Consider the following 25,771-nt stretch of genomic DNA (forward strand, 5'->3'; position numbering starts at 1 on the left):
CAGAGGGATTAGCATTTGTGTCAAAGATGATGATTATGGAAGTGTTTTTCCACCCAGAGAGAGAGACATTTCTTCTCACAGTGTGACTGACAGTTTAATGTCGGAGATGTTGGGCAAATGTACAGAATGTTAAATGTGTTTCTGCATATTTTCGCTGCTTGTGACTGATGGCAAATGTTGGCGTTAGAAAAAGGAGACGGTGTTATGGCGGCGAATGAAACAACACGCATCTCTTTATGTTGCATTATTTACATGTAACAGGTCATCGAGTTCTCAAATGTTCTGGTTCATCACATCAGTCAATACCAGAGATACGGACTAGGACTTGAGACTGCAGTTAAGTCACACACATTGACTGGTGACTTGACTTGGACTTGCCCCTCAAACACTTGAGACTTGACCTGGACTTGCCCCTATATGACTTGAGACTTGACCTGGACTTGCCCCTACATGACTTGAGACTTGACTTGGACTTTCCCCTCAACGACTTGAGACTTGCCCCTTGAAGACTTAAGACTAGACTTGGACTTGCCCGTCAAAGACTTGAAACTTAACTTGAACTCTGGGTCAAAGACCTGAGACTTCACTTGGACTTGGCCCTCAAAGACCTGAGACTTGACTTGGACGTGGCCCTCAAAGACTTGAGACTTGGCCCTCAAAGACTTGAGACTTGACTTGGCCCTCAAAAACTTGAGACTTGGCCCTCAAAGACTTGAAACCTGACTTGGACTTCTCTCTCAACGAATTCAGACTTGGATTTGCCTCTTAAAGACTCAAAACTTGACTTAGACTTGCCCCTCCAAAACTTAAGACTTGACTTGTACTCGCTCCTCACAGATCCATTGGTTTTGAGTACAGGGACAAGAATTGTCCGTCTTTTTGCTGTCGCTCGGAACAACTTAATTTTAGGGATGACATTATATTGCAAAACAAAAGTTAGGTTTAGGAAACAAAACCAAAACAATACTTTGGGACACGTGGTGTCAAACACCATGTCTTGTGGTTGAAAGTCCTGTGTTTGGTGGACCAATGGGCTTGTTGGGTTGGTACTGTATTCTAACAGATAAGGGAGTGATGATACAGTACATTGACTTGAACTTGCAAAAAATGATTTTTAAGCATGTCTGGTCCTACATACTGTGTATATTTTATACTCTGCAGCAAGAGATGCAGAAACATGCACCTTTATTGATTTTAAGGTAATATGCAAAAATGAAATTGTAATTAAAATGTGATCGCTCCATTGCTCAGAATGGCATTGACTAATTGCCTCAGGGTGTAGGCTCAACCACACAGAGTTTGATATCGAGCTGAACAACTAACTTTATGTGATTCATGTTTACAGACATCTGCCCGCTGGCGCATACACATACGTGCCCTCCGGAGATGCTGCTGCTTCGTCGCACAAAGCTCCATTTGATCGAATTCACAGCTCTCATTGAAATGTCATGCTCCTGTGCGCAAATTCACGGGGGCAAAGGATCAGACACATCTTCAGCAGACGGGGTGCCGCCAATTAGCAGAAAAGTGGGAATTCAATCAACTTCTGCAGACCACCCAAATAACATGAACGCACATGCTAAACACAGATTAGAATGTGGTGAATGGTTTTTTGGAAAGAGATCCTTTGGAGGGCGTGCTGCTGGAAACACCCGGCACTGTTGGAGGCACACGGGCCTCCGCTTCACAGAGGATGAGCTGACATTATAATGCATGTGCAGGCCAGTGTGTGTGTGTGTGTGTGTGTGTGTGTGTGGACAATCATTCTCATCCTGAGTGACCAAGCATACCACACACGGAGGATGCATCAGTGCACCCAGAGCTGTCGCCCTTCCCAAACACCTCATGGTTGATAATAATCTGAGGCTAAGAAATCAAACAACATAATAAATCAAAGAAATTACAAATATATATACTTTGTCTACAGGTTTGAATATAACAATGTTGGTATTATGAAGTATTTCCTTAATTTTATCCATCTAAATGGAAAAATAACACTTTAGTTCATGATTACACTAAAATCCCCGGTTCCTCTCGCTCCCCTCCCTGGTGTCTGTGTTTTAATGCCAAAGTAGAGCGTAAGAGGAGCATATCTGAGACTTTAAGCTTCACCATTTGCATAATGTTTGTTTCCATCCAATGAAATGTTCAGATACATGATGGCGGAAGCATGAAACATGGAGATTATCATTAGGAGGATCTCACGGAGGTGTTCAGGGGTATTGAGAAGAACAAGGAACTAAGACGGGCAACATTTTACATTTTAATTAGAGATGAGGAGTGGGAGCATGTTGGTGAAATTAAAGCTGCTCAGCTGGATACATTAATAGGCTCCTCTTTTTCTCCATGTTTTCTTTATTTGGAAGAGAATATGTCTTAACTTGTACACTTGTCTGCTCTATATTTTTCAGACAAACTGTGTATGTCCAACAGTAATAATGTGGAAAAACAATGTATTACTGTCCGTGTTACTACAAGTCAATGAAAGCCTAATGCTATGTTGAATGCCATGTTCATTGCAGTAGTATTAATACCTTAATGCCAATTAAAATCATATATTTGTTTAAGCCTCATGCTTTCAGATAAATAATGTATATGCATCTTTACATCAGACAGCAGAAAACATGACTGTCTTTTACTTCCTTATGTTTGAATAATGGTCAATTCTTGCATCCTTTTAGGGGAATATTAAACAAAAACAGAGGAAAAACAGGGCAAACAAAATCCAATGCGGCTTATAAAGTTTAGCCAATTGCTGAGAGTGCAGGAATAAATTAAAGGAACCTAGATTATTGCACTGTGTAACATACTTGGCAATAAACGGTTCTGATTCTGATTGCCATGAGTATTTTTTTTTTTTTATCAACTCCTCTCTTCTTCCCATCTTAAAAATGGCGGCTGTGCAGTAAGTCAACTGTTAAGAGATATCAACATGTCCTTTTAATGTGCTGCTTTATTTGCAAAAGCCTATAAAAACAGTACAGTGGACGGTAACGCGTTCACTGACTACTGCTGTAGTTTAATGTTGTATCTTACCTCGTGTTTTAATTGTGAAACGTCACTTATAACCCGCAGCAGTGCGATACATGTTATGAAACAGTAGCATACGTTGTTGCGCTGGTAGAGAATTACAAGTCTTCCAATTTACAGACTTCCGGGGGAGCACGCGAAGGCAGCGCCCGGCTCCACTACTACATCCGGGACATTCAGCAGTTTCACATGCCAGTTGATTCAGCTGTCAAGACTTTCCTGCATGTGAAGAAGCTCTCGGCATCAGCTATTCTGGTCTTAACCACGTCTTTCTTTCGAGGGTAGAGATGGTAAGTTAATTCACAAGCACCAACACACCAGGCATGAAGTCACCAGTCTTAACGGCCTGATGTAAAAATTCGCATTGGAGCTATTTTTGCCTATATTTGGTCACCACGAGAGCTAGTGTGCTAATGCTAGCTACTTAGCTAGCTAACGTTTGCGGAAGCGATGACAGGTGGCGAAGTTGAACTAAATTTAGCACGATAGCCATTTGCTAACTTTCATTCATTTTGCAGGAGCTTTCAACACATCCTATGCTTAATGTATTTTTCACTGTTGGCTGTTTTAGAATGGTATGCGACTTGACATCTACCGCAGCCTGTGATATGAGGAGTAACTCACCTTTGTTGCGGCAAAAACTGCCTGTTCTATAAACTTTATTAGGTCATTTAAATACGCTCTTGACTGACTGTCACAACTGTAGACAAGGCCCGCATACTCTCTGACGCAGTACTTGCTGACACACATTAGCTGATTTCATGTCCTAAAAGGGTGTTTTTACAGTTGGATCTAATACTTAGACATGTGTGTGTTTGCTCTGACAGGCGCTGATGGGAATCCAGCTGGTGGTCAGCTTGCTGGCCGCCTGCATCATGCAGAGGATGGCGCCACATTGCTCATTTGCACGCTGGCTCATCTGCAATGGCAGGTAGAATAACCCCTTACAATCAGGTTATACAAACGCATAATGTGAATGTGCTCTGTATGCATGCATGCATACATACATACATGTGCCTGTCATTCCTTTCAGCTTGTTCCGGTTCAAACACCCGTCAGAGGGAGAGCTGTGCGCACTGGCAGGGAAGCAGATGCCCAAACCGACCAGGAGAGACAGGTGGGAGTTGGGGGAGAGGTCTGATGATAAAGAAGGGAGTCACAACAACATGAAGCTGCCTGGAGGAAGAAATTGTCTTTAAAAACAAATCTTATGTCTAGATCTGTGCACTCCTTTAGAAATAAAGATGGAGTAATGCCTTTGTGTTGCCAGCGCTGGACTGTACTTCTAGAAAGAGGCCACTTTTCCTTCTTTTATTCTATTCCTTCACGTGGTCGTGTGTCGTCTTTGTTTGATTTCTAGGAGGCAGAACGGGGAGAGTAAGCCTCTCACTGTGCCCAAAGACATTGACCTTCACCTGGACAAAGCTCCAGTCAAAGCCCTTGACTCGCTCGGTAAGTAAACGCTACTTTATCCACATCACGGTGACTTTGGTCATGTACAAACACCGCTCAAGCTCCGCTATTGACTCGCAATGCATTTACAGTATATACATTTTTTTCGTAGTCCCTGCTTGATAAGAAATCATGGATCATAGTTTTGATTAACATTCTGAGCCTACTCATGTATTTGTCTTGTTTCTGCCTTCAGTGCTGCGGTTTTTCCTGGAGTACCAGTGGCTGATAGATTTTGCCGTCTATGCAACCGTCGTCTTCCTGTTCACTGAGGGTTATTGCAGTATGGTGGATGCCAGCAAAGAGGTCAATCTCGGAGCCATCTGGTGTGTCCTGACTGTTCTCTTCAGTGTGTATCCTTCAACTGTGAAGTCACCTTGTTACATATGTCTGTAAACAATTGAACAGAATTAGCTTATTTAAAGACACAGTGACCTAAAACATGGGGAGTGTTGGACTGCATGAACGCTACTTTTCCTCTTGGTTGTTTTGATTTAACCCACAACCCTCAGAAAGACCCTTCACACTCTCATGAGCCACTACTTCCTCTCTGAGGAGGGCGGCGAGCGCTCGGTGTGCCTTGCCTTTGGCTTCCTGTCTCTGCTCGTGGCCATGCTGGTTCTTGTGGTCAGAGAGGACTACCTGGAGTTCGGCCTGGAGTCGGGCTTTTCCAACCTCTTTGACAACTTGGAAGTCTTTGCCAAACAGCAGGGCTACGCTGACTGGTCGTAAGTATCTGTTCCTGCAAAGACAAGTTGTTAGTTTACTGATTGACGTTGCATCATGCGATAAGAGACACCTCCTTGGTTAAGTACCATGCATGAGTCGCACAGAGACTTTACCTGACAAATATTTGTGCTAGACGCACCCTAACGTTTGTTGTTTTGACTCCCTTCAGAATCCCAATGACCAAGCTGACCGTGAAGCTCGGTCTGGCCGCCTTCTCTGCTTACATTGGTGCTCTGCTGGCGTTCCCCGGCCTGCGATTGGCTCAGACGCATCTAGATGCCGTACAGATGAACTCAGACCGACCACTCATCCAGTAAGAACTGATGCATTTACCACCGCAATAAGCAACTCCAACAAGTACTCTATGTCTGATCAACAAACATTCCGTTAGCAGTATTTTGCTTTCTTAGATGTCATTAATGTTTCCTGCAGGATTCTGCTGCACCTGAGTTTCCTCTCTCCAGTCATTGTGCTGATTCTGTGGGTGAAACCCATCGCAAGGGACTTCCTGGCCAATGCACCTATGGGAAAGACTTCAGTAACGATGTGAGTGCACGTACATATATGCTTATTTTATCCACTCCAACTAATTCTCAAGACAGAAACAATCACCACTAATGCAAGATGTCCTCCAAAGGCCACATTTGACTTTTTCTGATCCTCTCAAAATCTCCCGCTTGCAGAGTTTCCAGTGAATCATTTGACTGCATGCGCCTGTGGATCGTCGTGGGGTCGTGTGTGCTGCGGCTGTTACTGACTCGCTACCACCTGCAGGCCTACCTCAATCTGGCTCAGAAGTGGGTGGAGCAGATGAAGAAGGAGGCGGGACGTATCGCTGCTATTGACATTCAGAGGAAGGTCAGATATTCATGAAGGACTTGAGCTCGGAAACCGTCTGAATCCAGAAGTTTTTACATAAAGCGAAGGTTTACTGGAATTAGAAAAGGGAAAACTCCCCAACCGTTAACTGAGAATAAATATGCTGTTTTTCAGGTCACTCGTATCTTCTGCTACCTGACGGTAATTACTCTTCAGTATCTGGTTCCTGTTTTTCTCATCCTCTTCTCCACACTGGCACTCAAGGCACTAGGTAAGTAAAACACCACCATCATGACCACTGCATCAGAGGAAGAGACCACTCTTTATTGCAAAATATAGATTTCTGGGAATAGTTCGACATTTTGTGAAAAATGTTTAATCGCTCTTTTGTGGAGAGTTGGATGACGAGATCTGTCTGTTAAATATGAAGCCTCAGCCAGTAGCCAGCTAGCTTAGCATAGCATAAACTCTGGAAATGGTGAAACAGCTGCTGCTTCAAGACAAAAATTGTCCAGCATATAACCTCCGGATTGAACAAACGAGACATAACATGTTAGTGATCTTTAGATGTGCTGACGGATTGTGTTACCTACGCACAGAGCCAGGCTTGTTGTTTCTAACCTGGATAGCTAGCAAGCTGCTGGCTGTGGCTATATATCTACAAGACAGATATAAGAGTATGAAAGCAAATGTCCCAAGATGTCAAGCTATTCCTCTTAATGTCACACTGAGACATTTGCAGCAACAGTGGAGTTAAGTATTAGACCCATCCATTGTAAATGTTAAGACGGTGAAGCATCACAATGGTTTCTTCCGAGGGTCTACTTTCTTCCTCTTTTTCTCCCAAGTTGAGCTGTAAACTCTAAATATTGCCTGATCTCTACTGATCTTGTAGGAGACTTCTCCTGGGCCCCCGGTGTAGAGCGGGCCCCCGGGGTGACACCAGCACTGGTGATGCCCACCGCGGCCCCCGTGCTGCCCGGCGGTCTCGATGAAGACGAAGAGGGGATGGAGGATATGGAGGAGGACATCCAGGCCACAGTGGCTCGCCTGTCGGAGGCCTTCGTGGCGCTGCGGTCCGTCCTCACTCCGCTCTTCTTCAGAGGTCTCTTCGCCTTCCTGACGTGGTGGGTGGCCGCCTGCCAGGTCATCAGCTCTCTGTTTGGTATCTACTTCCACCAGTACCTCATGCAGAACTAACTGACTAGTGCTCAACCTGCGATGCAGCTCCAGCCCTCTACTGCCTGCAGGTTTCCTTTGCAGCAACACAAAAGCAGTTAAGGGGATATTTAATCAAAACACGCAGCTGCTGACAGAATGCACCGCGTGGCTGTAACAGAAGGTTTGGTCAAGTGTTTTTTTTTTTTGTTTTTTTTTGTTTTTGTTTTTCTTTTGAGAGGAGACAGGCGATGGACACTGTTGTTGTTGCAATATTGACTACCTTGTTGCCCTTGTGGCTTTTGTTTGTGACCAGCAGGCTACTGGTATCCATAACACCGAGAGAACTGGGCTCTGTATCACAAAGCAACATCTACTTAGTCTGGCTCTCTTTGGGTTACCCGTTGTCACCGAGTCTAACATCAGCAATCTTCGACAACCGGTATCACAAAGCTGGTTATTGTCTGGCTCGTTTATCAGAAGAGCCGTGAGAGGATCACTGAATGCGACTCAGAGATATTCCCACAGGGAAGATTAGCTTGTTGTGGTGTTAAAAGGTGATATTCAGTATAATCACACAAGTTAAATAGCACAAGAAGCTTTTAGAAATAGGTGGAATCATTTCCTTCACGGCTATAGATAAGTGTAAGAATTAGGTGTTTTCAACATGTTCAGTATTCTAGAAGAGACATCCTGTTGCTTTGTTGTACTTTATTATGAGTTACATTTGACTCTGTCTGATAAACGGGAGTTAAGCCCAAAGATATCCAGCTGACCCACGAATGTCACTTCATGATACAGGCCCCCAGACATCAGCTATTTCAACATGAAACCTTTTTCGGACGTACCTATGCCAATGTTACCTGAATAGTTCTTTAACAGAACATTGTTAAATGCTGCTTTTAAGATGTGTAATTGGTACCAGGGTAAGTGTTCGTGCTTCCTCCCTGTGTAGCTAAGACTATATTGTCACGAGGGACTCTTCGTCCCCCGTGAAGAACCGATTCAAGAGTGCTAAATGTTTTTTTTGTTCTCTTGTTTTTTCTGCTGTAACGTGTTTATTTTAAATGTGTAGTAAGGCTCCGATCCATCATGTTGAACGTGAGTCCAGCTGTGGTTTCTGTCTGTGTGTCGGCCAACAGCTGAAGACTTTCCTTCAGTATTCCTAAGTGCCTGGGAGCTCAGGGATTTTGAGTCGATCTTAAAATCTCCTTTCTCCCGAATCGTATGCATGTAGAATGAATAGAATCTGTTAATGGATGAAATGAACACTCCAAACCCATTTCTGTTTTGTTTTTCTTCCTTTTCAAACACTACTCACTGACAACACGTTTAGTTGCAGTGTCTTATTTAGCTTCATCAGCTTTTAGTTTTTTGCTGTTTTTATTGCCAATTATAATTCATGTACGTTTGATCAAAGCCTACTTTGAACGAGTTTTGCGTCCGTAGATTTTATTTATTTATTTATGAAACTTTGCCTCGAATAACTTTTATTTAGAAATAATACAGAAGCTGTTGTTCTGAACATTTTTGTATTGTTTTATGGCAATTTCTGATTTTCAGATAGTATATTTGAATTGAATGCTCTGTAATCATTAAACTGTCAACTTCACATGAAAATGTTGCTTTTTTTTTTTGATTTTCTGAATGCATGGTGTGCTAACCTTTACCTGTAACTGAATTGTTTTTTTGTGGCTCAATAAAACATTTATTATTTTCAGACTCGTGTCCGCTTGATGTTCACACTTAATTCTGCTTTCCCTCCGAGGAGCGTGGGAGATGCTGCTAATTGAATCATTTCCTTTTTAAAAAGTTGGTGCTCTGATGGACAAAAGGCCTCGTGCATGACAATGGGGTGTCTCGCTGCCTTGCTGGGTCCTGATCTCTGACCCCCAACCTCCTGAGAGGATCATTTTTAATCACTGATAGTAACTATGAACCTGACGTCCCTCACAAGCTTGGGAAGAAATACTTGGCTCAACTTGGCAACAGGAACTGGTATTTTTCTGGAAATATTCCAAATCTTTTCCATTTGTCAGTGCGGCCTAAAAAGATTCAAACTCGATTTAGAAGCTGCGTGGCATTATCAAAACATTTAGATTTACATGCCGGTCGTCTATCAACAGTTTAGGAGCGTGACCTTTTCACCAGAGCGAGGCTGGAGAGGCTCTGCCTGAAAGTCAAAATGATTTATTGGCGATATCGTTTGACTTCCACGTCCAATCAAAAGCCACGAAGGTTCTCCAGTTTAGGGAGGGACGGCCACTTGGCTGCAGGAGCATCACTGGAGGATGTCATCAATCGCAAAGTCAAGTGAAGACATTCAGGGGGGGGGGGGGGTACCGGTTAAAATAATCTGACATCCCATCTATTATCGTTGAGATTCAGCTTTGGGATGTCGTGTATCAATAGCATTACATTTTGTTATTTAAAGAACACTTTCTATGTCCATAAAGCATTTTAAACACGCTCATGTGTTATCTGCTTTTAGCATTATATAATTATGTTTTGCACTCATAAATATTCATAATGCTGTCCAACAACCACATTTTAATGCATTTTATGACTTAAAAGTCATTCAAAAGTGTATAGTGTACAAGAAATTATGAAATTATTAAACTTAACCTTATAATGAATTTCAAAATGCTTTATGTGTTATGATTACTGTTGTAAAGCATTGTGAGTATTATTGAGTGCTTTTATACAGTGCTATAAGCAGATTATAACGCATTATAAGTAAGTCCATATGTATTATGCATGGGTGCCATTGAAAGTGTGCCAAAAAATGTCCAATGAAAATGTATCTGTTACTGTAAGACATGACTGAGGAGTTGAGTTTGAGTTTCTCCTGTTCGGGGGAACGTACAGCAGTGGATCTCTGGTCCTCTCTGAGCCTCAGACAGGTCTGTGAGAGCACGCGGCCTGATGAACTGAAAGGTGACAGGTTGACGTATCTATATAATCACATTAATTACGTGCATCTGTGCTGGGGTCCCCCCACAGTCTGAGCTAAGGACTGCAGAGGGGCCAAGTCAGTTAAGTCGGTGCATGTGCAGGACCCAGACATGCCCTACAGACGGGGCCGGCCTGGTCTCGGGGGAGCAGACCAGACATGACCCCAGCGAGAGCCTCCTTTCATTCAGGGAGGAGAGACGACAGAGGAGGACCCGGGCTCTGCTCTGAGTGTGAATGCTCCATAGTTGTAGGATACCGGCAGAGTTACTGTGAGACAACCAGCTGTGGAGCCTTTTTTTTTTTTAACTTGAAGACATAAAGGTCCCCAGGCTTTTAAGTGGCCCATTCTTGTTGCTCTCGTTTGGTGGCTGCGTGGTGCGCTGCCTGACAGGGGCCAGACATGATAATGAGGGAGTGAGTGTGTCCAAAAAGATGGAGCGGAGTTGGATAAGACTAAATAAATGGACACATGAAAGCTTGATAGCCACACGGCGGATGGCATTTTATCTGTCTTCAGGTTGGAATGTACAAGAAAAAAGAAAAAAACAGACACGTTTCTTTCAAGCAAGGGAAAGATTTCCTTTGTGGAAAATAAAAAGCAGAGCAAGGCAAACATACAAATCAAACCGTTTTTTATTTAAAAGGAATCACAACAAATATCAAATAGAAATCTGTCTTTGTTCTGTTAGTGAAGCATTCAGCAAACATATAAAAACTCAACCCCCTAAAAAACATCAGAATACTGATCATTTCTTCACGCTGATATTAATCCACATAACTGCATAAAAAAATGAAAAGAGCTAATTCCACAGCAGCACTTCTGCAAAGCGTCTCTGCAGTTTGTCGTGATGTATTGGTTGCATGTCTTCAGGCTGAACCTCTGAACCATGTGTCCTGTCATAGAGATTCATTCATTAGATAACTAATCACCAATAGTTAAGGCTGGTCTTCCCTGCTCTGCACTTAATATTTAAAATACGACATTTTGTGAAATAAGATGACCCCTTGTGGACAACAGGTGGAAATTCATTCAAACCCGCAGAACAAAAGTTGAATATGCAAAAACTAAAATGAACATAAATCCAGTGCACAAAAATACAGTGCAAAGCACATTTACAGATATAATGAAAACATTCCTCAATAAAAATAATGTGTGTGTGTTTTTTTGAATGAAATATGAATATTTAGGCTCATTCAATACACGGTGACTCATATATTTCTAAGATAAGACAATGATGTCAGTAAAGCTCAATTCTACCTTCACTATGCAGCTACTAAATAAAGCCCTTCAAATGATTGATATCATTAGATTAAATCAGACCCGATGCAGACACACGCATCGTGTCTTTGGCTGTTGCAGCATTTGATTGCAATGCATAGAGACGATATTTGAACACTTTGGTCTTTAGTTGTAGACTGCCATAACTTTATTGACGGGGTGAAGTAAAAAATAGAAAGTAGCATTATTTGGAGGAAAAATACAACTAAAGCTTAGCTTATCCACCATTACAATCTCACAAATAAAGATAGAAATAAGCCGTTTTCAAACTTCCCAAGAAAAACATCATCCAAGCCCCTGAGAGACACTGACGCCCAGAACTGTAAAGGATAGCTTCATGTTTCATTGTAAGTCTGTCGTAAAAACATCTGTTAATGTCCGTGTGTATCCTCTGCTCAATATGATTCCAATGTACAGTAAGACGTGTGTGTGTGTGTGTGGGGGGGGGCAAAAATGCATTTTTATACTAATCTGGAGTTTATATGATGCTTAAACCGATCTGAGACAAATTAAGTTGAGATGTGGCAAAATACCAGTATTTTTAGTACAAACTACTAAAGCCATTTGCCTTCCTTCAGTATGAGATTGTGCTCTAAACACAAATTAGACTTGGCTGTCCCTCCACCGACGGGCAGATTATGAGACAACCTGGGAACAGACATGCAAAAGACCCCACCACCTGCCAAGAAACAGTTACTATAGTTGTTTGACCTCTTTAGTGGTCATTTTGTGTCTCTTTGAAGTTGCATTGTGTCTCTTTGCAGTCATTTTGCTTCTCTTTGTAGTTGTTTTATGTTTTTTTTTTGGTCATTTTGAGTCTCTTCCTGGTTGGCACCTGTCTCTTTAAAAAACATTTTGTAGGTGAAGGCCAGGAGGGCCCCTGACACGTTGGGCCTCTGGGCCTGTGCCCAGTAGCCCCGTTCAGTAATCCTTCCACTCCTCCACCAATGCAGTGAAACACTGTGCGGGCAAACACGAAGTAGGAATTTTGTACTAAAAACACAACATTTTAAAGATAACAACTTCATTTGACTGATTCAAATGACTGAAGCCTACAATTAGCTGAGTTATAGACTGCAGACTGGATTTAGTCCCCCATCTCTTTACATTAGAATATCATTTTGAAGGGATTTTTTGATAGACAGGAAGTATAATTTCAGACAATCAAAAAGTCTTTCAGTGTCCATGGGAACAGAATGTTGTTTTAAGACAGAAAAAAATGTAAATTACTCCTTTAAAATATCAAAATGTATTTGAAAAAAGGCCACGGCTCCAGTGATGGGGGATAGCTGATTTCATGTGGACCATGTCAATGATTCTGGGCTAAAGGCTAAAACATTAAAGCTTATATAACAAGAGGGGCATAAGGTGTAAAGGTGTACTGTACACACAGACTAAGTGGTTTAACCTGGCTGGTGTGATGAGTCATTTTCCATCTGCACCTTACTTTTCACTGTAACATTTACACGAACACAGTGAAAGGTAATTTTACAGATTTTTCCAATTTTCGCACCAAACCTCAGTCAAACACTAAAGACCGCTGGGAGAAACAAATATGTACGTAGACGGTTTAGCTGCTTTGGAGAAATTCAGCTGGTCCCGATGTGCTGCTGTAGCTAAGAAAACAAAACAAAAAAAACACATTTCAAATTGTATTTTTCAAATTCACATTAGCTCCACACAGAAAACTTAAACCTAACCAAGAAAATGTCTACGCATCTCGTCTCCTCGTGGGATCGATCGAGTGATAAATTCTCCTTCGCCCAGGAGAGACCAGCTCTGTGTGAGGAGACAAAGAGAGGCAATCCTCTCTGGGATGATGGGGACAAATCGACCCCATCGTCTGTGTTATATATCTGTGTGTGTGTGTGTGTGTGTGTGTGTGTGTAAGAGAGGACTGGTTTTGATGGAGGATAGCTGATTGAATGGGAGATGGTGTTAGACTGCAGCACCCAGCTATCTCTGCCACCCATCACTTATCTCCAACTGCCTGATGGGCTGCCCTCCTTCCTCTTCGCCCTGCTGGTAGCCGGCTTTGGGAAAGTCCTTCGTCTCATTGGCCGGACGGGCTTCTGGAGGGGTTTGGCGAGCCGAATCGGGGTTGCTCATTGGAGAGTGCTGCCTGAGGTGGTGTGGAGGAGGGGAGGCGGGTGAGGACATGTGCTCCGGAGAGCTACGCTCCAATTTGATGCTGAGGTTGAGGGAGGGCATATGTGGAGAGGTTGAGGAGCAGGATTGGGAGGGGAAGGAGCACCCTCCACTGGACATCCTGGAAACAACAAGACAAGAGAAATGTTTGAACATCGTCAGTGTTATGTCATGTCTTAAGTTCATATGGTGCAGCTTGACAATAATTGTATGTACTTAAAATCTATTTTAAAAAGGCTGTTTTGATCGAATAGACAGTTACAGAAAGGCTTCTAACATATCTTCCATTTAAAGAGAAAATAAAACCAGAAGAGGAACCAGATGTAACCCGGGAACATGAATGTGTGGCTCCATATTTAACAAAGAACATCTTTACAGACTTAATAATAATAATAATAAGTTCTTTATTTTATGTTTAACTTTTCACTTTTTTCATACTTGTTTTCCTTTATTATTATTTAATATATCCTTTAAATTATTTTTTATCTTTTATTTTATTTATTTTAATGTATTTAATCATATTTAACTTTTATTTTTTATGATCATTTTATTATTATCAGTAAATGCAATTTTTTTTAATGTTCTTGTTTAATTAATCTTTTTTCTTTCTTTCTTTTTTCTTTTCTTTAATATTATTTGTTATTAATGTTATTTTTCCAATCCTTTTCTTTTGATTACAGTTTTTAATATATTTCCTATTTTTTTCTTCCCATTGCTCCGTCTCACTGTTTAACATATCGTTCGGCATTCTGATGCTGATAATTGCATCATATTGTGATATGTATATGAAATGTGATGTTTGTTTGTGCCTGATGACGACGTTGCAGAGCAAGAGTGGATAAAGAAATCCTTGCAGAGCAAAGACTAGAGTGCAGATTCAACTTTGTGCCATAATTCATCCTCACAGAGGTACCATATCACGCATTAATATCCTCACCCTGGGCTTATATGAGGCCCATGGGAGTCCTGAGGCAGCTGTGCTTGCTGCCAGGGGTTCACTGCTCCTCGTTGTAGACTAACAGAGTGATAAAAACCAGGTTGGCTGTACTCTGGAGAGAGAGATATTAATCAAAAGATGAAAACAAAGAAAGATTTTAATAAACCAGAATCAGTGAATGATAAGATAGATTGTCTTCACTGTAAGACCATAGTTCAAAAAGTTTACTTTCTTCCCGAGAGTCAACATTCTCATGTCTGTACTATAAACATGAACCCAGCAGCTGGTTAGCTTAGCTTAGCTTAGCATAAAGACTGGAAACAGGGGGGGAAACAGCTAGCCTAGCTCCAGTGGTAAAACCACAACCTGTCCTTGTTGCTCCTCGGTCTGTGCTGGTTCAGACCCGGGCTAGCTCATTCCCCCTGTTTACAGCCTTTGTGCTAAGCTAAGCTAAGCTAATCAGCTGCTGCTTGATTCGTAACAGACGGACACGAGAGTGGTATCAATCCTCTCATCTAACTCTCAGCAAGATAGACGCACCAGAGGCTCCAGGAGAGGGGAGGCCGTAGCCTCCCAGGCCCTGACCCAGCAGGCCGGCCTTGCCCATGGCTACCATGGAGCTGCTGCTGTGCAGGCCCTGGTACAAGACACCTCTCTGATGAATAGGGAAGGAGAAACAGTCAAACAATCTCGAGTTTGTAGTGGTAGAGTGACATCATTTCATGCATACAATATGAATATAATATCATGTGCGAAGTGTGACACATTTTAAAGCAGCTCACACTGGATAGCGACTTACAGCGGAGTTGTGGTTCGCACGTGAGGCCCCCATGCACTGATTAGCAGCATCCCCCCGCAGGTTCTCACTGCCCAGGTTCAGAGGAGGGGGGCTCTTCATCTCCAGAGCTCGATTCAGGTTGCCGTGGGAGAACACGGAGTAGCCGATACCTTCATGGCAAAAAGAGAGGAGCAGGAAGTGAAAAGAGATGTGAGCTTGTTTCACTCACGGAGGGATAATTTATTCTCTGTGATACTTTTTTTTTTTTTTTTCACCTCGCTCGGTTTCTGTGCACAAGTGTGATAAAAAAACAAACTTCTTCTTTTAGGTTGGCCCTTGACTTGGTATCCGATCATTATAGGACAATGGGCAACGCATTTATTGTTGCATTGTTGACCTGATCACAAAAATCAGAGTCAACTATTAGAAAATCACAAAGGCTGTCAATGATCAGTGTCTAATAACATCAGTGAGCAGTAAAACACTGGCAGGTGTGATACGTTCTGTACAGAAACCACAGAACTAGTGACAGCCGCTGTTCACACTGGTGGAGGGCCAGTTTCACAAAACAGACAGACTGCAAGTGTGGATTAGTGCGCACACACACACACACACACATACGAACACACACACACACACACAGACACTTACGCACACACTTCCTGTGAGTTCACAGCCAGCTGCACAGAAAGTTGAAAGTGCGCATGTGAATTGTACAGCGAGCATTTAGCGAGCGTTTAATGGATTATCAGGCTAAATGCTTCGCATCTATTTTTAAGGCTGAAATGTGTTCATTGCTCAATAAGGCAACCAATGGTAACTTTCTGTGAAATATTGCCAATTTGTAAATGGACAGTTGCAAACCGCTGGTGTCTTTGAAAAGCGATTTACCGTTCAGTAGAGAGTTGTAATTTAATGCCATTATCATATGACATGTGAAAAAGTCCTGCAAATCTTTCTCTTTGTAAGTAAAATGACTCCGTTTCATCCAGTTCTGCTCACCCAAGTGTGGAGACATGAATGCATTGTGTGCGTGTGGAGCAGCAGGGCTGACAGAGCCGGGTCTGGAGCTCAGAGATTTAAAGGCCTGAGGTCTGTGGGACGCCATGCCGGGTCCGGAGGAGTTGGGGAAGCCGTTCTCACAGCCTGCAGACACCAGGAACTGGGCCTCCGGTGAGAGGAGGGATGGAGCCTGAAGAGTGAAACCAGAGTGAAATAACAGCGTGAGAATTAAAGTCCAGAAACTGTCCGGAAGGGAAGAAATATCTGGTCATTTCATTAAAGTCATGAGAATTAGAAGAATCCACATTTAAAACACTTCAACTTCAGGTGTGCTTGTGTGTGTGTGGTGGAGGTGCGACAGCAGAGGTGTGTGTGGACTGACGTAGAAGCGTTGGCGAGCCAACGAGAGATCCATGCCCTCGCTGGGAGGATACTTTTCTGCAGCCACCTGCATGCACTCCGAGCTGTCGAGCTCCGAGCTGTCCAGACCGAGGCCTTTCCTGCGCAGAGTCTGATACAGAACAGAAAGTGCACGTGGAAAATGACCCACGATGACAGTGAAAGATTATTTTTCATGCAAAATACAACAATCTTGCAACTGGAATTTCATGTGAATGCTTCCTGCTCTGAAATAATGAGCTATTTCGTGAACACTACATCATGATTCACTGTCATTTCCTTAAATAGCAGCGTGCACAGCACCTCCAGTATGTCCGTGTTGGTGCGACTCTCGTGTGGCTCGCTGTACTCGGTGTACTTGAGCAGCACTTTGTCCATGTCTGTGCTGGCATACTGGAACAGGCGGTTGGTGCTGTTGAAGATGATGAGAGCGATCTCGCAGTCGCACAGCACGCTCAGCTCGTACGCCTTCTTCATCAGACCGAACTTACGCTTGGTGAAAGTCACCTGAAAAAACACACGCAGAGGTTTGTGTCGTCTTGATCAGATAGAGTCAAAGGAATATTTAAAGACAAATACGTAAAAAATGTTTTGGTGTGAACTCGTTCAAATATTTCTGCAGGAATGAATAACGGGAATAAATATAGTCAAAGTGTGTTGTAGTTGCCACATAATCAGCCTATTATAATTTTTGGGGTTGAGTTGAAAATAAAATCTTTGTTTTTTTTATTGGAAGAGAAAAACACATAAATCCTAACTGATTGCTTGCAAATAACAGTGTTGACAGTCCGCCACATTTAAACAGCCTAAAATCACAAGTTTGTCCCAGAAGCCTTTGCAATCTGTGCAGCATACAACACTGTCTATTCTCACACCCTCAACACAGATAAGGAAAAACTCCCCAAAAACAAACCTTATCACCAAAAAACATTCAGTCCTGAAGATCAGATATGAGAAACAAATCGTATCTGCCAGCACAGTTTAATACGCGTTTCTTCTTCTTCTGATTTCTTCTGTCACGATACAGTATGTCACTGACATTACCTCAGTCTGTGGTGACCCAGTAAAATATATGTAACTTCTGGCCGTAAATTGACGTCAACACTGCTCTGTATATATAATCTGCTTTATCGGATCCATCGTCCATCAAACTGACAAAGAACTTCCTTCACTGTATACTGTCAAACACGTCTTCATTTTAAGCTTTCACCATATTTCCTCGCTCTGTTAAAGTGCTCGGTCCATTTTGTTCAGTGTGAAAGAGCCTGAGTGCCATTACTGACCTTTTGGAACACCAAAGAAAAATCTCCCTTTCACTGTTCGATCTTTCACATTTTGTTAAATTCACAGCAAACCTTCCGCTCTAACGCTCAAGTCTCACCCAATGCTGCTTTTACACCTATTTGGCTCCGAGTTGGCCCTCGATATGCAAGTGAGAAAATGGAGCAATTACCGTAAGATGTAGATGTCTAGATATCAAAATGTGATATTTCCTCCGGTGTTGTAGCATGAAGAAATCTTTCCCACACACATTAACCCCTCTTGCTGAGTCCCTGCTGCACGATGCATGAAACGTATTTTATACCCAAATCAGTGTGTGTTTGTGTGTCCTATGCATTACTGGACTCTCAGCCTTGTCTATACACTATGGGACAATTACGTCAGCATTTTGTTGCATCTCCTGCACTCATGAGGCACTAATATTTATGAATTTACAAATCTTTTCGCCACAGCAGAGCGTCTATCTCCGTCTTGTTGTAAATCCGGAATGGAAATCTGTTTTTATGATCGTCACATTTGATTTGAGATTTTGCATTATGACGGATGTCCTCACTGACGCAACATGTTTTACATGTTTTAGTGATGACGGGAAACCCACCTGAGTTCATGCAAACTCCTGCACAGACCGGGGATCGAACCCCGGACTTTATTGCTGTGAGGCGACAGTAGAGTATCGCGATATTATGTTTTGAGAGACTGTATTAATTCTCAAAAACACTCTATTGATTTTTTTAACTTACACGCAAAGATTCATGTCAGACAGCGTCTCAGACTGCACAAAATGTAGTGTTATTGGATGTTACAGAGACTGTGATAAACGCAAATGCAGATCACTGTTCTTACTCAGATGTAATGCATATGGTGGTGTGTTCTTTATATTATGACAGTTTTCTGCCTCCTCTTAGTCAATTAGTTGACTAATCAGTCGTCTTGTCAGTTTTTATGCTTATTCATGCTGAATGACTTATTTCCAAGAAACGTATGAGCACATCTCTGGTAAACACGAGATAGTGCTTTCTGTGTCATTGTTTGTGGAGAAAGATTTACAGATTTGTCGATTAAATCTACTGCTCGAATAGTCGACAAAACTCAGAATTTCTTTGGTCGAGGACGGCGGCAATATCTCCCCTTGCTTACAGTATCGCAATATATTGCACTATATTATATCGTAACTCCTGTATCTCCAGATTGTTGCCGATACCTGGCCCCAGTACACATGCAGAAATAAATGAAAAAAATAAATGAAATATTCCCCACCTGTCTATTCCTCTGGTCAAGAATACGAGATATTTGTATTTTCTTTCTTCCCATTTTTTCTGCTGTCTGTCACTCTGACACCTGTGAAATAAAATATAACAATGTTACAGAATACAATATGTTTTTGCATTCATACTGCTGCAGTGATATTAAACACTTTCCGTCTCTATTTCAAAGAAAATGCAAAAGTTTTATTGAGTGTCACATTTGTTCCTCAGCCACTGAGCTAACAGCTTCTTCTTGTGCACATGCAAAACAGTGCTAATATTCAATAACACTCGTCTTCACGTTCAAATAATTCTGGTGGGAAAATGTCATGCATTTGGTTTAAATGACTCAAGTCTCTTTTCCTCCGTAGGAAGGGCAGGGTTGTTTATTTTTACCACCATGAGGCGATGCGGTCTAAAGTTAGAGCAGTCCACACAGTCTGACACCCACAGTCTGGGTCACCCCTGGGCCAGCGGCTCAGTGCTCGCCTGCACCGCACGGCCCCGAGAGACGGGGTTAAAAATACAGTCGATAGCTCCTTTTAAAGGTTCAGCAGGCAGTAGCTAAAACCAAACAGTGAAAAGGGAAAACGGTGTGTTTTTGAAAGACAGCTGCAGCTAAAAGCCACCCACTCCTCTCTCATGCACAGCCAGGTCAGAGAAAAAAAGCAAGACATGGATGGATTGTGTGGTTGGCTTGAGAATGTCCATTTTTGAAAACCCGCTTTTTTTTTTTTTTTTGTTCTAGAAAACCCCCGCTGCGGTCCCTGACCCTGCAGGACTGTATAAAGATGCACACTATGGAGAGAGAAAAAATGCAAAAAATGCATTATGGGTGACAGCCGTGAAGTGACTTTGATGCAAACTAAGTAAAACACTAATTTAATTGCATACATAGATTTGCTGTATGGGTTATTTCCTTTCTACGCTCCACTATCAGTCATACGACTACACTGAGTGGTGGTTTCACTCCTCCGACCAAACGGTGCTTCTCCAAAGCCCGGAGCACTTTTCACTGGTTTTTCCCCTCAATACTGGACATGTATCGGACTTCTCTATTTTTAGTCCCCCGGCCCTCCTGATGGTGCCTTTGCGGATATGACTCCTATGTTCCCACGACCCCTAAAGTGCCCGCTGTCCCTCGATGTGAGCTTGGCACACAGGCATTTGGGGCATTTCTGGAGGAATCCACCTCTTTACTATCATCATTGCCTTATAAAGTCCTGTGATGTCCACTGTGCTGCAGAGACAAGACACACCTCGACGCCAACAGGCTGCAGATGAAGCTGCTGCTGCTGCTGATGCTGCTACTGATGCTGTCGAGACTTTAAAACAAGCCACACTGCGGACAAATAGCTCTTGCTTAAAAGTAAAGGACCACAAAAACCAGCATTGGTCTGTGTAACTAACACCTCCAGCCACACCACAAATAATTCAACTCACTCTAGATCAAGCTGATCTGTCACTCAAGCGAGGCCATTTATCTGCACATCAAGACATGTCGATGGCGAGAAGAGAGGGAAGTGGGACATGTGTTCTAAACAGGGCAGACAGATCTTTATCTCAGGGGTTTTACAGAAAGTACCTCTCCTCTTAGATACAACCAAACGACGACTATCAGCGCCATGTTAAAACACAAGAGCAGCTGGGTAAATATAGCTACACCTCAACCCAAACGGTGTGGAGTTATAGCTAGAAGTCTATGTGGTTTAGTAGGTTTGTCGAAAAGGCCCAGAAGGCCTGAGACAGGCAGGAAAAGGCCTGGCTGTGCTTCACACATCAGCTAATTCTGGATCTTTTCCCGCACGACAACTGCCGTTTGAGGTCTGCGAATGCACCAGAACGCGCGTACTGCTGCCTGTGGCCTTTCATCGCTACGGTCAACTCCTGAACATGTTGTCGCTGAGAAAACGTGCACAATAAAATGTCTTTTTTTATTTGATACCTCTCAGCTAGCATCAAAAGTATTACGATAAGATATGAATGTAAAACGGATTCACTGTGTGTCCTGTAATAGCGCAGTAATTGCACACATGCACTCTCGCCCCTGGGTCTCGGGCTTCTATGGGGAACGACGGCGGCCCTTTGTCAGACGCCTTCCCGGAGGCGAAGCGGTGGAAACAAGTGAGCTCAGCGGCACACGGTTCGCCCTGATCGCTGACATACCCTGGGAGCTTTGTGGCCAATCACCGGAGACCTCACTGGGACAACGATGAACACGCAGAGGAAAGACTAGAAGCTTATGCATCGACAGACAAGATCATCTAATAAGTTCAGATGAATCTATTGCACCGCTGGGTTTCTCTTGCTGCGGCGAACTGTACGCATGAATGAGAAGGGAAATAAGTAGGGCATCGGTAGAGTATTGGGGGTTCTGCTTGGATGGTTTTCTTTCCATGAGTCATTTAGAGCATGATGGCTTGATAATGTTGCAAAAACATGCCGAACATGTGCGAGCAGAGAAGCTTATGGCTTCCTATGTGATGGATTCCTATAACAGCCAATCACACTCAGGACCGTTTGGTTGTTCAATATGGCTAAACACAATTGACAGATTAATCAAAGGCGTTTCATTAGTAAAATACTGCAACAACAATCCATTTAGTAGCGGACGTTTCTGCGTCATTATCTTCCTGCTTCTGTGAAATACAACGTTTCATACATGTATTGATTGTACGATGAAAGCAGTCGACAGATAAACTGTGTGACTGACACAGACAGCGATGGAGTGAACTGTAACAGCAGCAGCAGCTCTGCAGCCGTGTGGATGACACCGAGCCGAGCCGGGCGAGCAGCCCCTTGGTTTGAGTCATTTCAGTCGCATCAACGTCTCGTGTTAAGATAAAATGTGAAAGCCGGACCAAAACTGGAAGCAAATTTTGCATGAACCATTGAAGAAATCCTCCGAAACCAAAGTTATGAAAAAAATTGTAACATATTTTAAAAAGAGGAAGGTGTTACTCTTCGTTTCTTACTGAGGCTTGTGTTCATTTTTTTTTTTTTTTTACATCAAGGCATCAATATAACAGGATAAATAAATGTGTGTGTGTCATCTTGAGGGTCAGGCAGTTCATGCGGTTCACCGGGCCTTTGCAGAGTAATGGTGAGGAAATATTTGTCTAATTTTAACAGCAGATAATTGAATTGCCTCGATAAAGCCTGAATAGCAATAGCAGCCTATAGGCATGAGTGGAATATATGAAAGAAGACTTTTTGATGACTTTAAATAAAGTTGGTCCCCCTGACTGTGAGACAATGTGAAGATGAGACACACCTTAATGTGAAGCGACAGGAGGAAACTTCTCCTACCTCTTCTGCTCTTTTGAATGAAACACAACACGCGTTACACTCGTCTTAATCTTGAATAATCTCAGACATGAGCTCACAGTGCACGTCTTGAACGAGCCTCAGCAGTGAAGAATGAAAATGCAACAGGTTGACCGGATGAGAAAGATGGAGAGAGAGAGAGAGAGTGTCATGGGATGTGTCTATACCCAAAGGATTCATTTTGCACGGCACGCCATTGGAGGCTAAAAATATAAATAAAAATGTAAAAATACATGGCTTGAAAAAAATGTTAGCGGATAATTAGGCCTAATAATTTGCTGACGTCAGTCCAAATAGACCGTTTAAGAATAGCCCGTCTGTCCCCGAGTTGCCTAGCATCCCTGTCTAATATAGCCTCATCTATAGGCTGCGTTCAATGACACGGAAACAGGTACGTTAAACACAGCTATTTAAAGTGTCCACACAGAAAGCCTCAACAACACAGATCCTAAAAATACTCAACGCAGAAAAACAAGAAAGAAAAACAAACATCTCACCTGCTGTCGATGTAATTCTCTCTACGGAGTTTCACCCGCTGTCTCGAGACCAAACAAACAGGAAATACAAAATAAAACACAGACGTCTAAACGGAGTGTTGCCTTGTGTTCTGGTGTCGCGCTGATGTGCAGATATTCACCTGGTGCGCTTTGGTAGCGGATGGTTGAGAATCAGAAGCGCTGCTTTCCAACAGCCGCCTCTCTCTCTGTCATCATACACCGCCTACTCCTCCTCCTCCTCCTCCTCCTCCTCCTCTTCCTCCTCCTCCTCGGCCGCGCCATTGGACGAGCTCCTCCGCCTCCCATCCGCCTTCAAACGCAGCAGTCCCTCCAGCCTGTCAGCGAGTTCACAGCACCAGTTACACTCTTTTATTTTATAATCGGTGTGTGTAGGAGGGCTACTAAAAAGATCCGCATTATTAGCAGACACCAACCATTTGGTGAGATGGTGTCTCAAGGAACCTGTTTTTCTTCGAGTATAGAGTTAGTAGATAGTTAGTAGTTGATTGGAAGTATTTCCATTATAATGAGAAACTATCTCAATGTTTTGATTTATATCGCAAAATAATGACTCTGTATCTCAAATTGATGACTTAGTACCTCAAAATAATGAGAAACATTCTCAATATCTTGACTTAAATCTCAAAATAATGACGTAGTATCTCAGAAAAATAAGTTAGCGTCTCAAAATAATGAGAAACTTTCTAAATATTTTGATGTATCTCAAAATAATGATTTAGTACCTCAAATGAATGACTTAGCATCTCAAATAATGAGAAACTTTCTCAGTATTTTGAATCAGTACCTCAAAATAATGACTTTGTATCTCAAAATAATTAGAAACTTTCTCAATATTTTGATGTATCTCAATATAATGACTTATTATCTGAAGATAATGAGAAAACATTCTCAATATTTTGACTTAGTATCTCAAAATAATGAGTTAAGATCCCAGAACAATAAGTTAGCGTCTCAAAATAATGAGAAACTTTGTCAATATTTTGACTTAGCATATCAAAATAATGACTAAGTAGCTCTAAAAAGAACCCTAGAAACTAAGAATCTCAAAATAATGACCTAGTATGTCAAGAATAATGAGAAAATAAGGATCTTAAAATGGATTTATCACTTTATTCGTCCCCAATTGATGGATGCAATTAGCACACGTAAAACTGGGCACATGACTACAACACTAAGACAAAAAACAAAACAGTAAATCCAGTCAAAACTGGTTTGGTTTCAGCAGGTGAAAGCCTGAGGAGGGTTCCAGGTGGCAGAAAGTGAAACTGTTGATGTGAAGGAAGTAAAACAAATCCATAGGAATGATTGAGGATTGTGGTGAGACTAAAATACTCACCCTGTCACAGGTTTTCTTCTCTGGAATTGTTAGCACTTGTTGTGAGTAACGCAACATCCCTCTCTAATTCAAGAGTGTAAATGGACCTTTGTGTCTCAGGTAGCAGTGTGACGTGCAGGAGGTCAGTTTGGTTGGGCGGGGGGGCGGGGGGGTCTCAATCCCCAGGATGGGAACCCTTGCCCTTAAGACACATTCTCTGTGGAAATTATGATTTGAATGGGATCAATATTTTGTCACAGGTTTTATAAAGCTGCACTCTGAATTGTGTGAAATGATAGAAATTACACATTTTATTGACACAATTTAATGGTATTTTAAAAGCAATTAATACTACAAAATTATTTTTTCATCTCATTTTACAACATGTTCTGAAAGTCTGAGTTAATCTTGGAGCACATCAAGCGCTTTTCAATAATGGATCATCGGATCAATGATTTATTGTTGTGTTAAGTATCATTAGATCTCCAAATGCAGTGATGTGCATTAGAGGTATCTGCACATCAGAGTGGCCTTCTGGTTCAATAGACCTTCAAGGTTTAAGTATGTGTGCTGACAATCACGCTGCCGAAGTGTCCCTCGACAATTGACCACATCCCCACAGATCAATTAAGTGTCATATGTATCCATATATGTTTATTACCTCAGTTTCGACAGTATATGACAGTTGTCTCTCCCCTACATCGGTTCAATTCTGCTGTTTTGTTGAGATCAGTCAGGATGCATTCCTGTATAATTTGGTTGTTAAACTGAAGTGTTTCTGAGGCCGTGAACTGAAACTATAACTGTAATTCAGTCTACCTCTGCACATACAGGCCTATGAGTCAAACAAAATGACAGGAACACCTAACAATAGGCTTTAATTTGTTACGACACACCGCAAGTTACAGCCTCCGAAAATAACCTGAGTTCAATCAACTACTGTGATAGTCTCAACAAACATGTAAGCTTCAAAGGGTGATGGGGGGGAAGGGGAGGGGAGGGGGGGCAAGGCTGCCATATGAGATTGCATACAGTTATTATTGTGTTCGCCTGCTGTGCATGTCAATTAAAAGACACACAAATTACTCCTAATTACGACTCGTATACAATATTTCCTCATGTCCAAACTGCTGCATAGCTCACCGTAGCTCTGCTGTTGATATTATAGAGAGTTTATTTGGGTATCACTAATGAAAGTGAATGGAGGTGACAGAGGAAAAGTGAAAAAAAATATGGAGGAATAAATTGCTCTCAAGCAAAGCGAAGACACTAATGGAAAACAGACATGCTGTCAGCTCAATAGATATATTTAGAGGTAATAACTGAATCACTGCATGAGCTGCATTATTGACTATTTTTGGGATGTGACACAATGCACTCCTAAATATAATACAGCGACA

General features: G+C 42.2%; 2 protein-coding genes across 2 annotated transcripts; one reads left to right on the plus strand and one right to left on the minus strand.

Annotated features, from left to right (window-relative positions):
- The first annotated feature begins 3,202 nt into the window (after positions 1–3,202).
- On the plus strand, positions 3,203–8,908 carry tmem161a (transmembrane protein 161A). The gene is made up of 11 exons (XM_031868350.1): positions 3,203–3,320; positions 3,858–3,961; positions 4,064–4,147; positions 4,391–4,482; positions 4,679–4,835; positions 4,995–5,210; positions 5,381–5,524; positions 5,644–5,757; positions 5,895–6,069; positions 6,205–6,301; positions 6,926–8,908. The coding sequence occupies exons 1-11, from the start codon at positions 3,318–3,320 to the stop codon at positions 7,228–7,230; spliced, it is 1,491 nt and encodes a 496-aa protein (XP_031724210.1). The 5' UTR covers positions 3,203–3,317; the 3' UTR covers positions 7,231–8,908.
- Positions 8,909–12,217: 3,309 nt separating this feature from the next.
- mef2b (myocyte enhancer factor 2b) lies at positions 12,218–23,204 on the minus strand. The gene is made up of 10 exons (XM_031868496.1): positions 23,176–23,204; positions 23,036–23,073; positions 19,225–19,305; positions 16,990–17,193; positions 16,670–16,798; positions 16,288–16,477; positions 15,307–15,455; positions 15,048–15,162; positions 14,508–14,619; positions 12,218–13,691 (listed from the first exon to the last, which is right to left on the minus strand). The coding sequence occupies exons 3-10, from the start codon at positions 19,276–19,278 to the stop codon at positions 13,379–13,381; spliced, it is 1,266 nt and encodes a 421-aa protein (XP_031724356.1). The 5' UTR covers positions 19,279–19,305; positions 23,036–23,073; positions 23,176–23,204; the 3' UTR covers positions 12,218–13,378.
- Between the last annotated feature and the right edge of the window lie 2,567 nt (positions 23,205–25,771).

Source organism: Anarrhichthys ocellatus, unplaced genomic scaffold, assembly GCF_004355925.1.
Source record: "Anarrhichthys ocellatus isolate YVR2014 unplaced genomic scaffold, GSC_Weel_1.0 scaffold42, whole genome shotgun sequence".
Lineage (NCBI taxonomy): Eukaryota > Metazoa > Chordata > Actinopteri > Perciformes > Anarhichadidae > Anarrhichthys > Anarrhichthys ocellatus.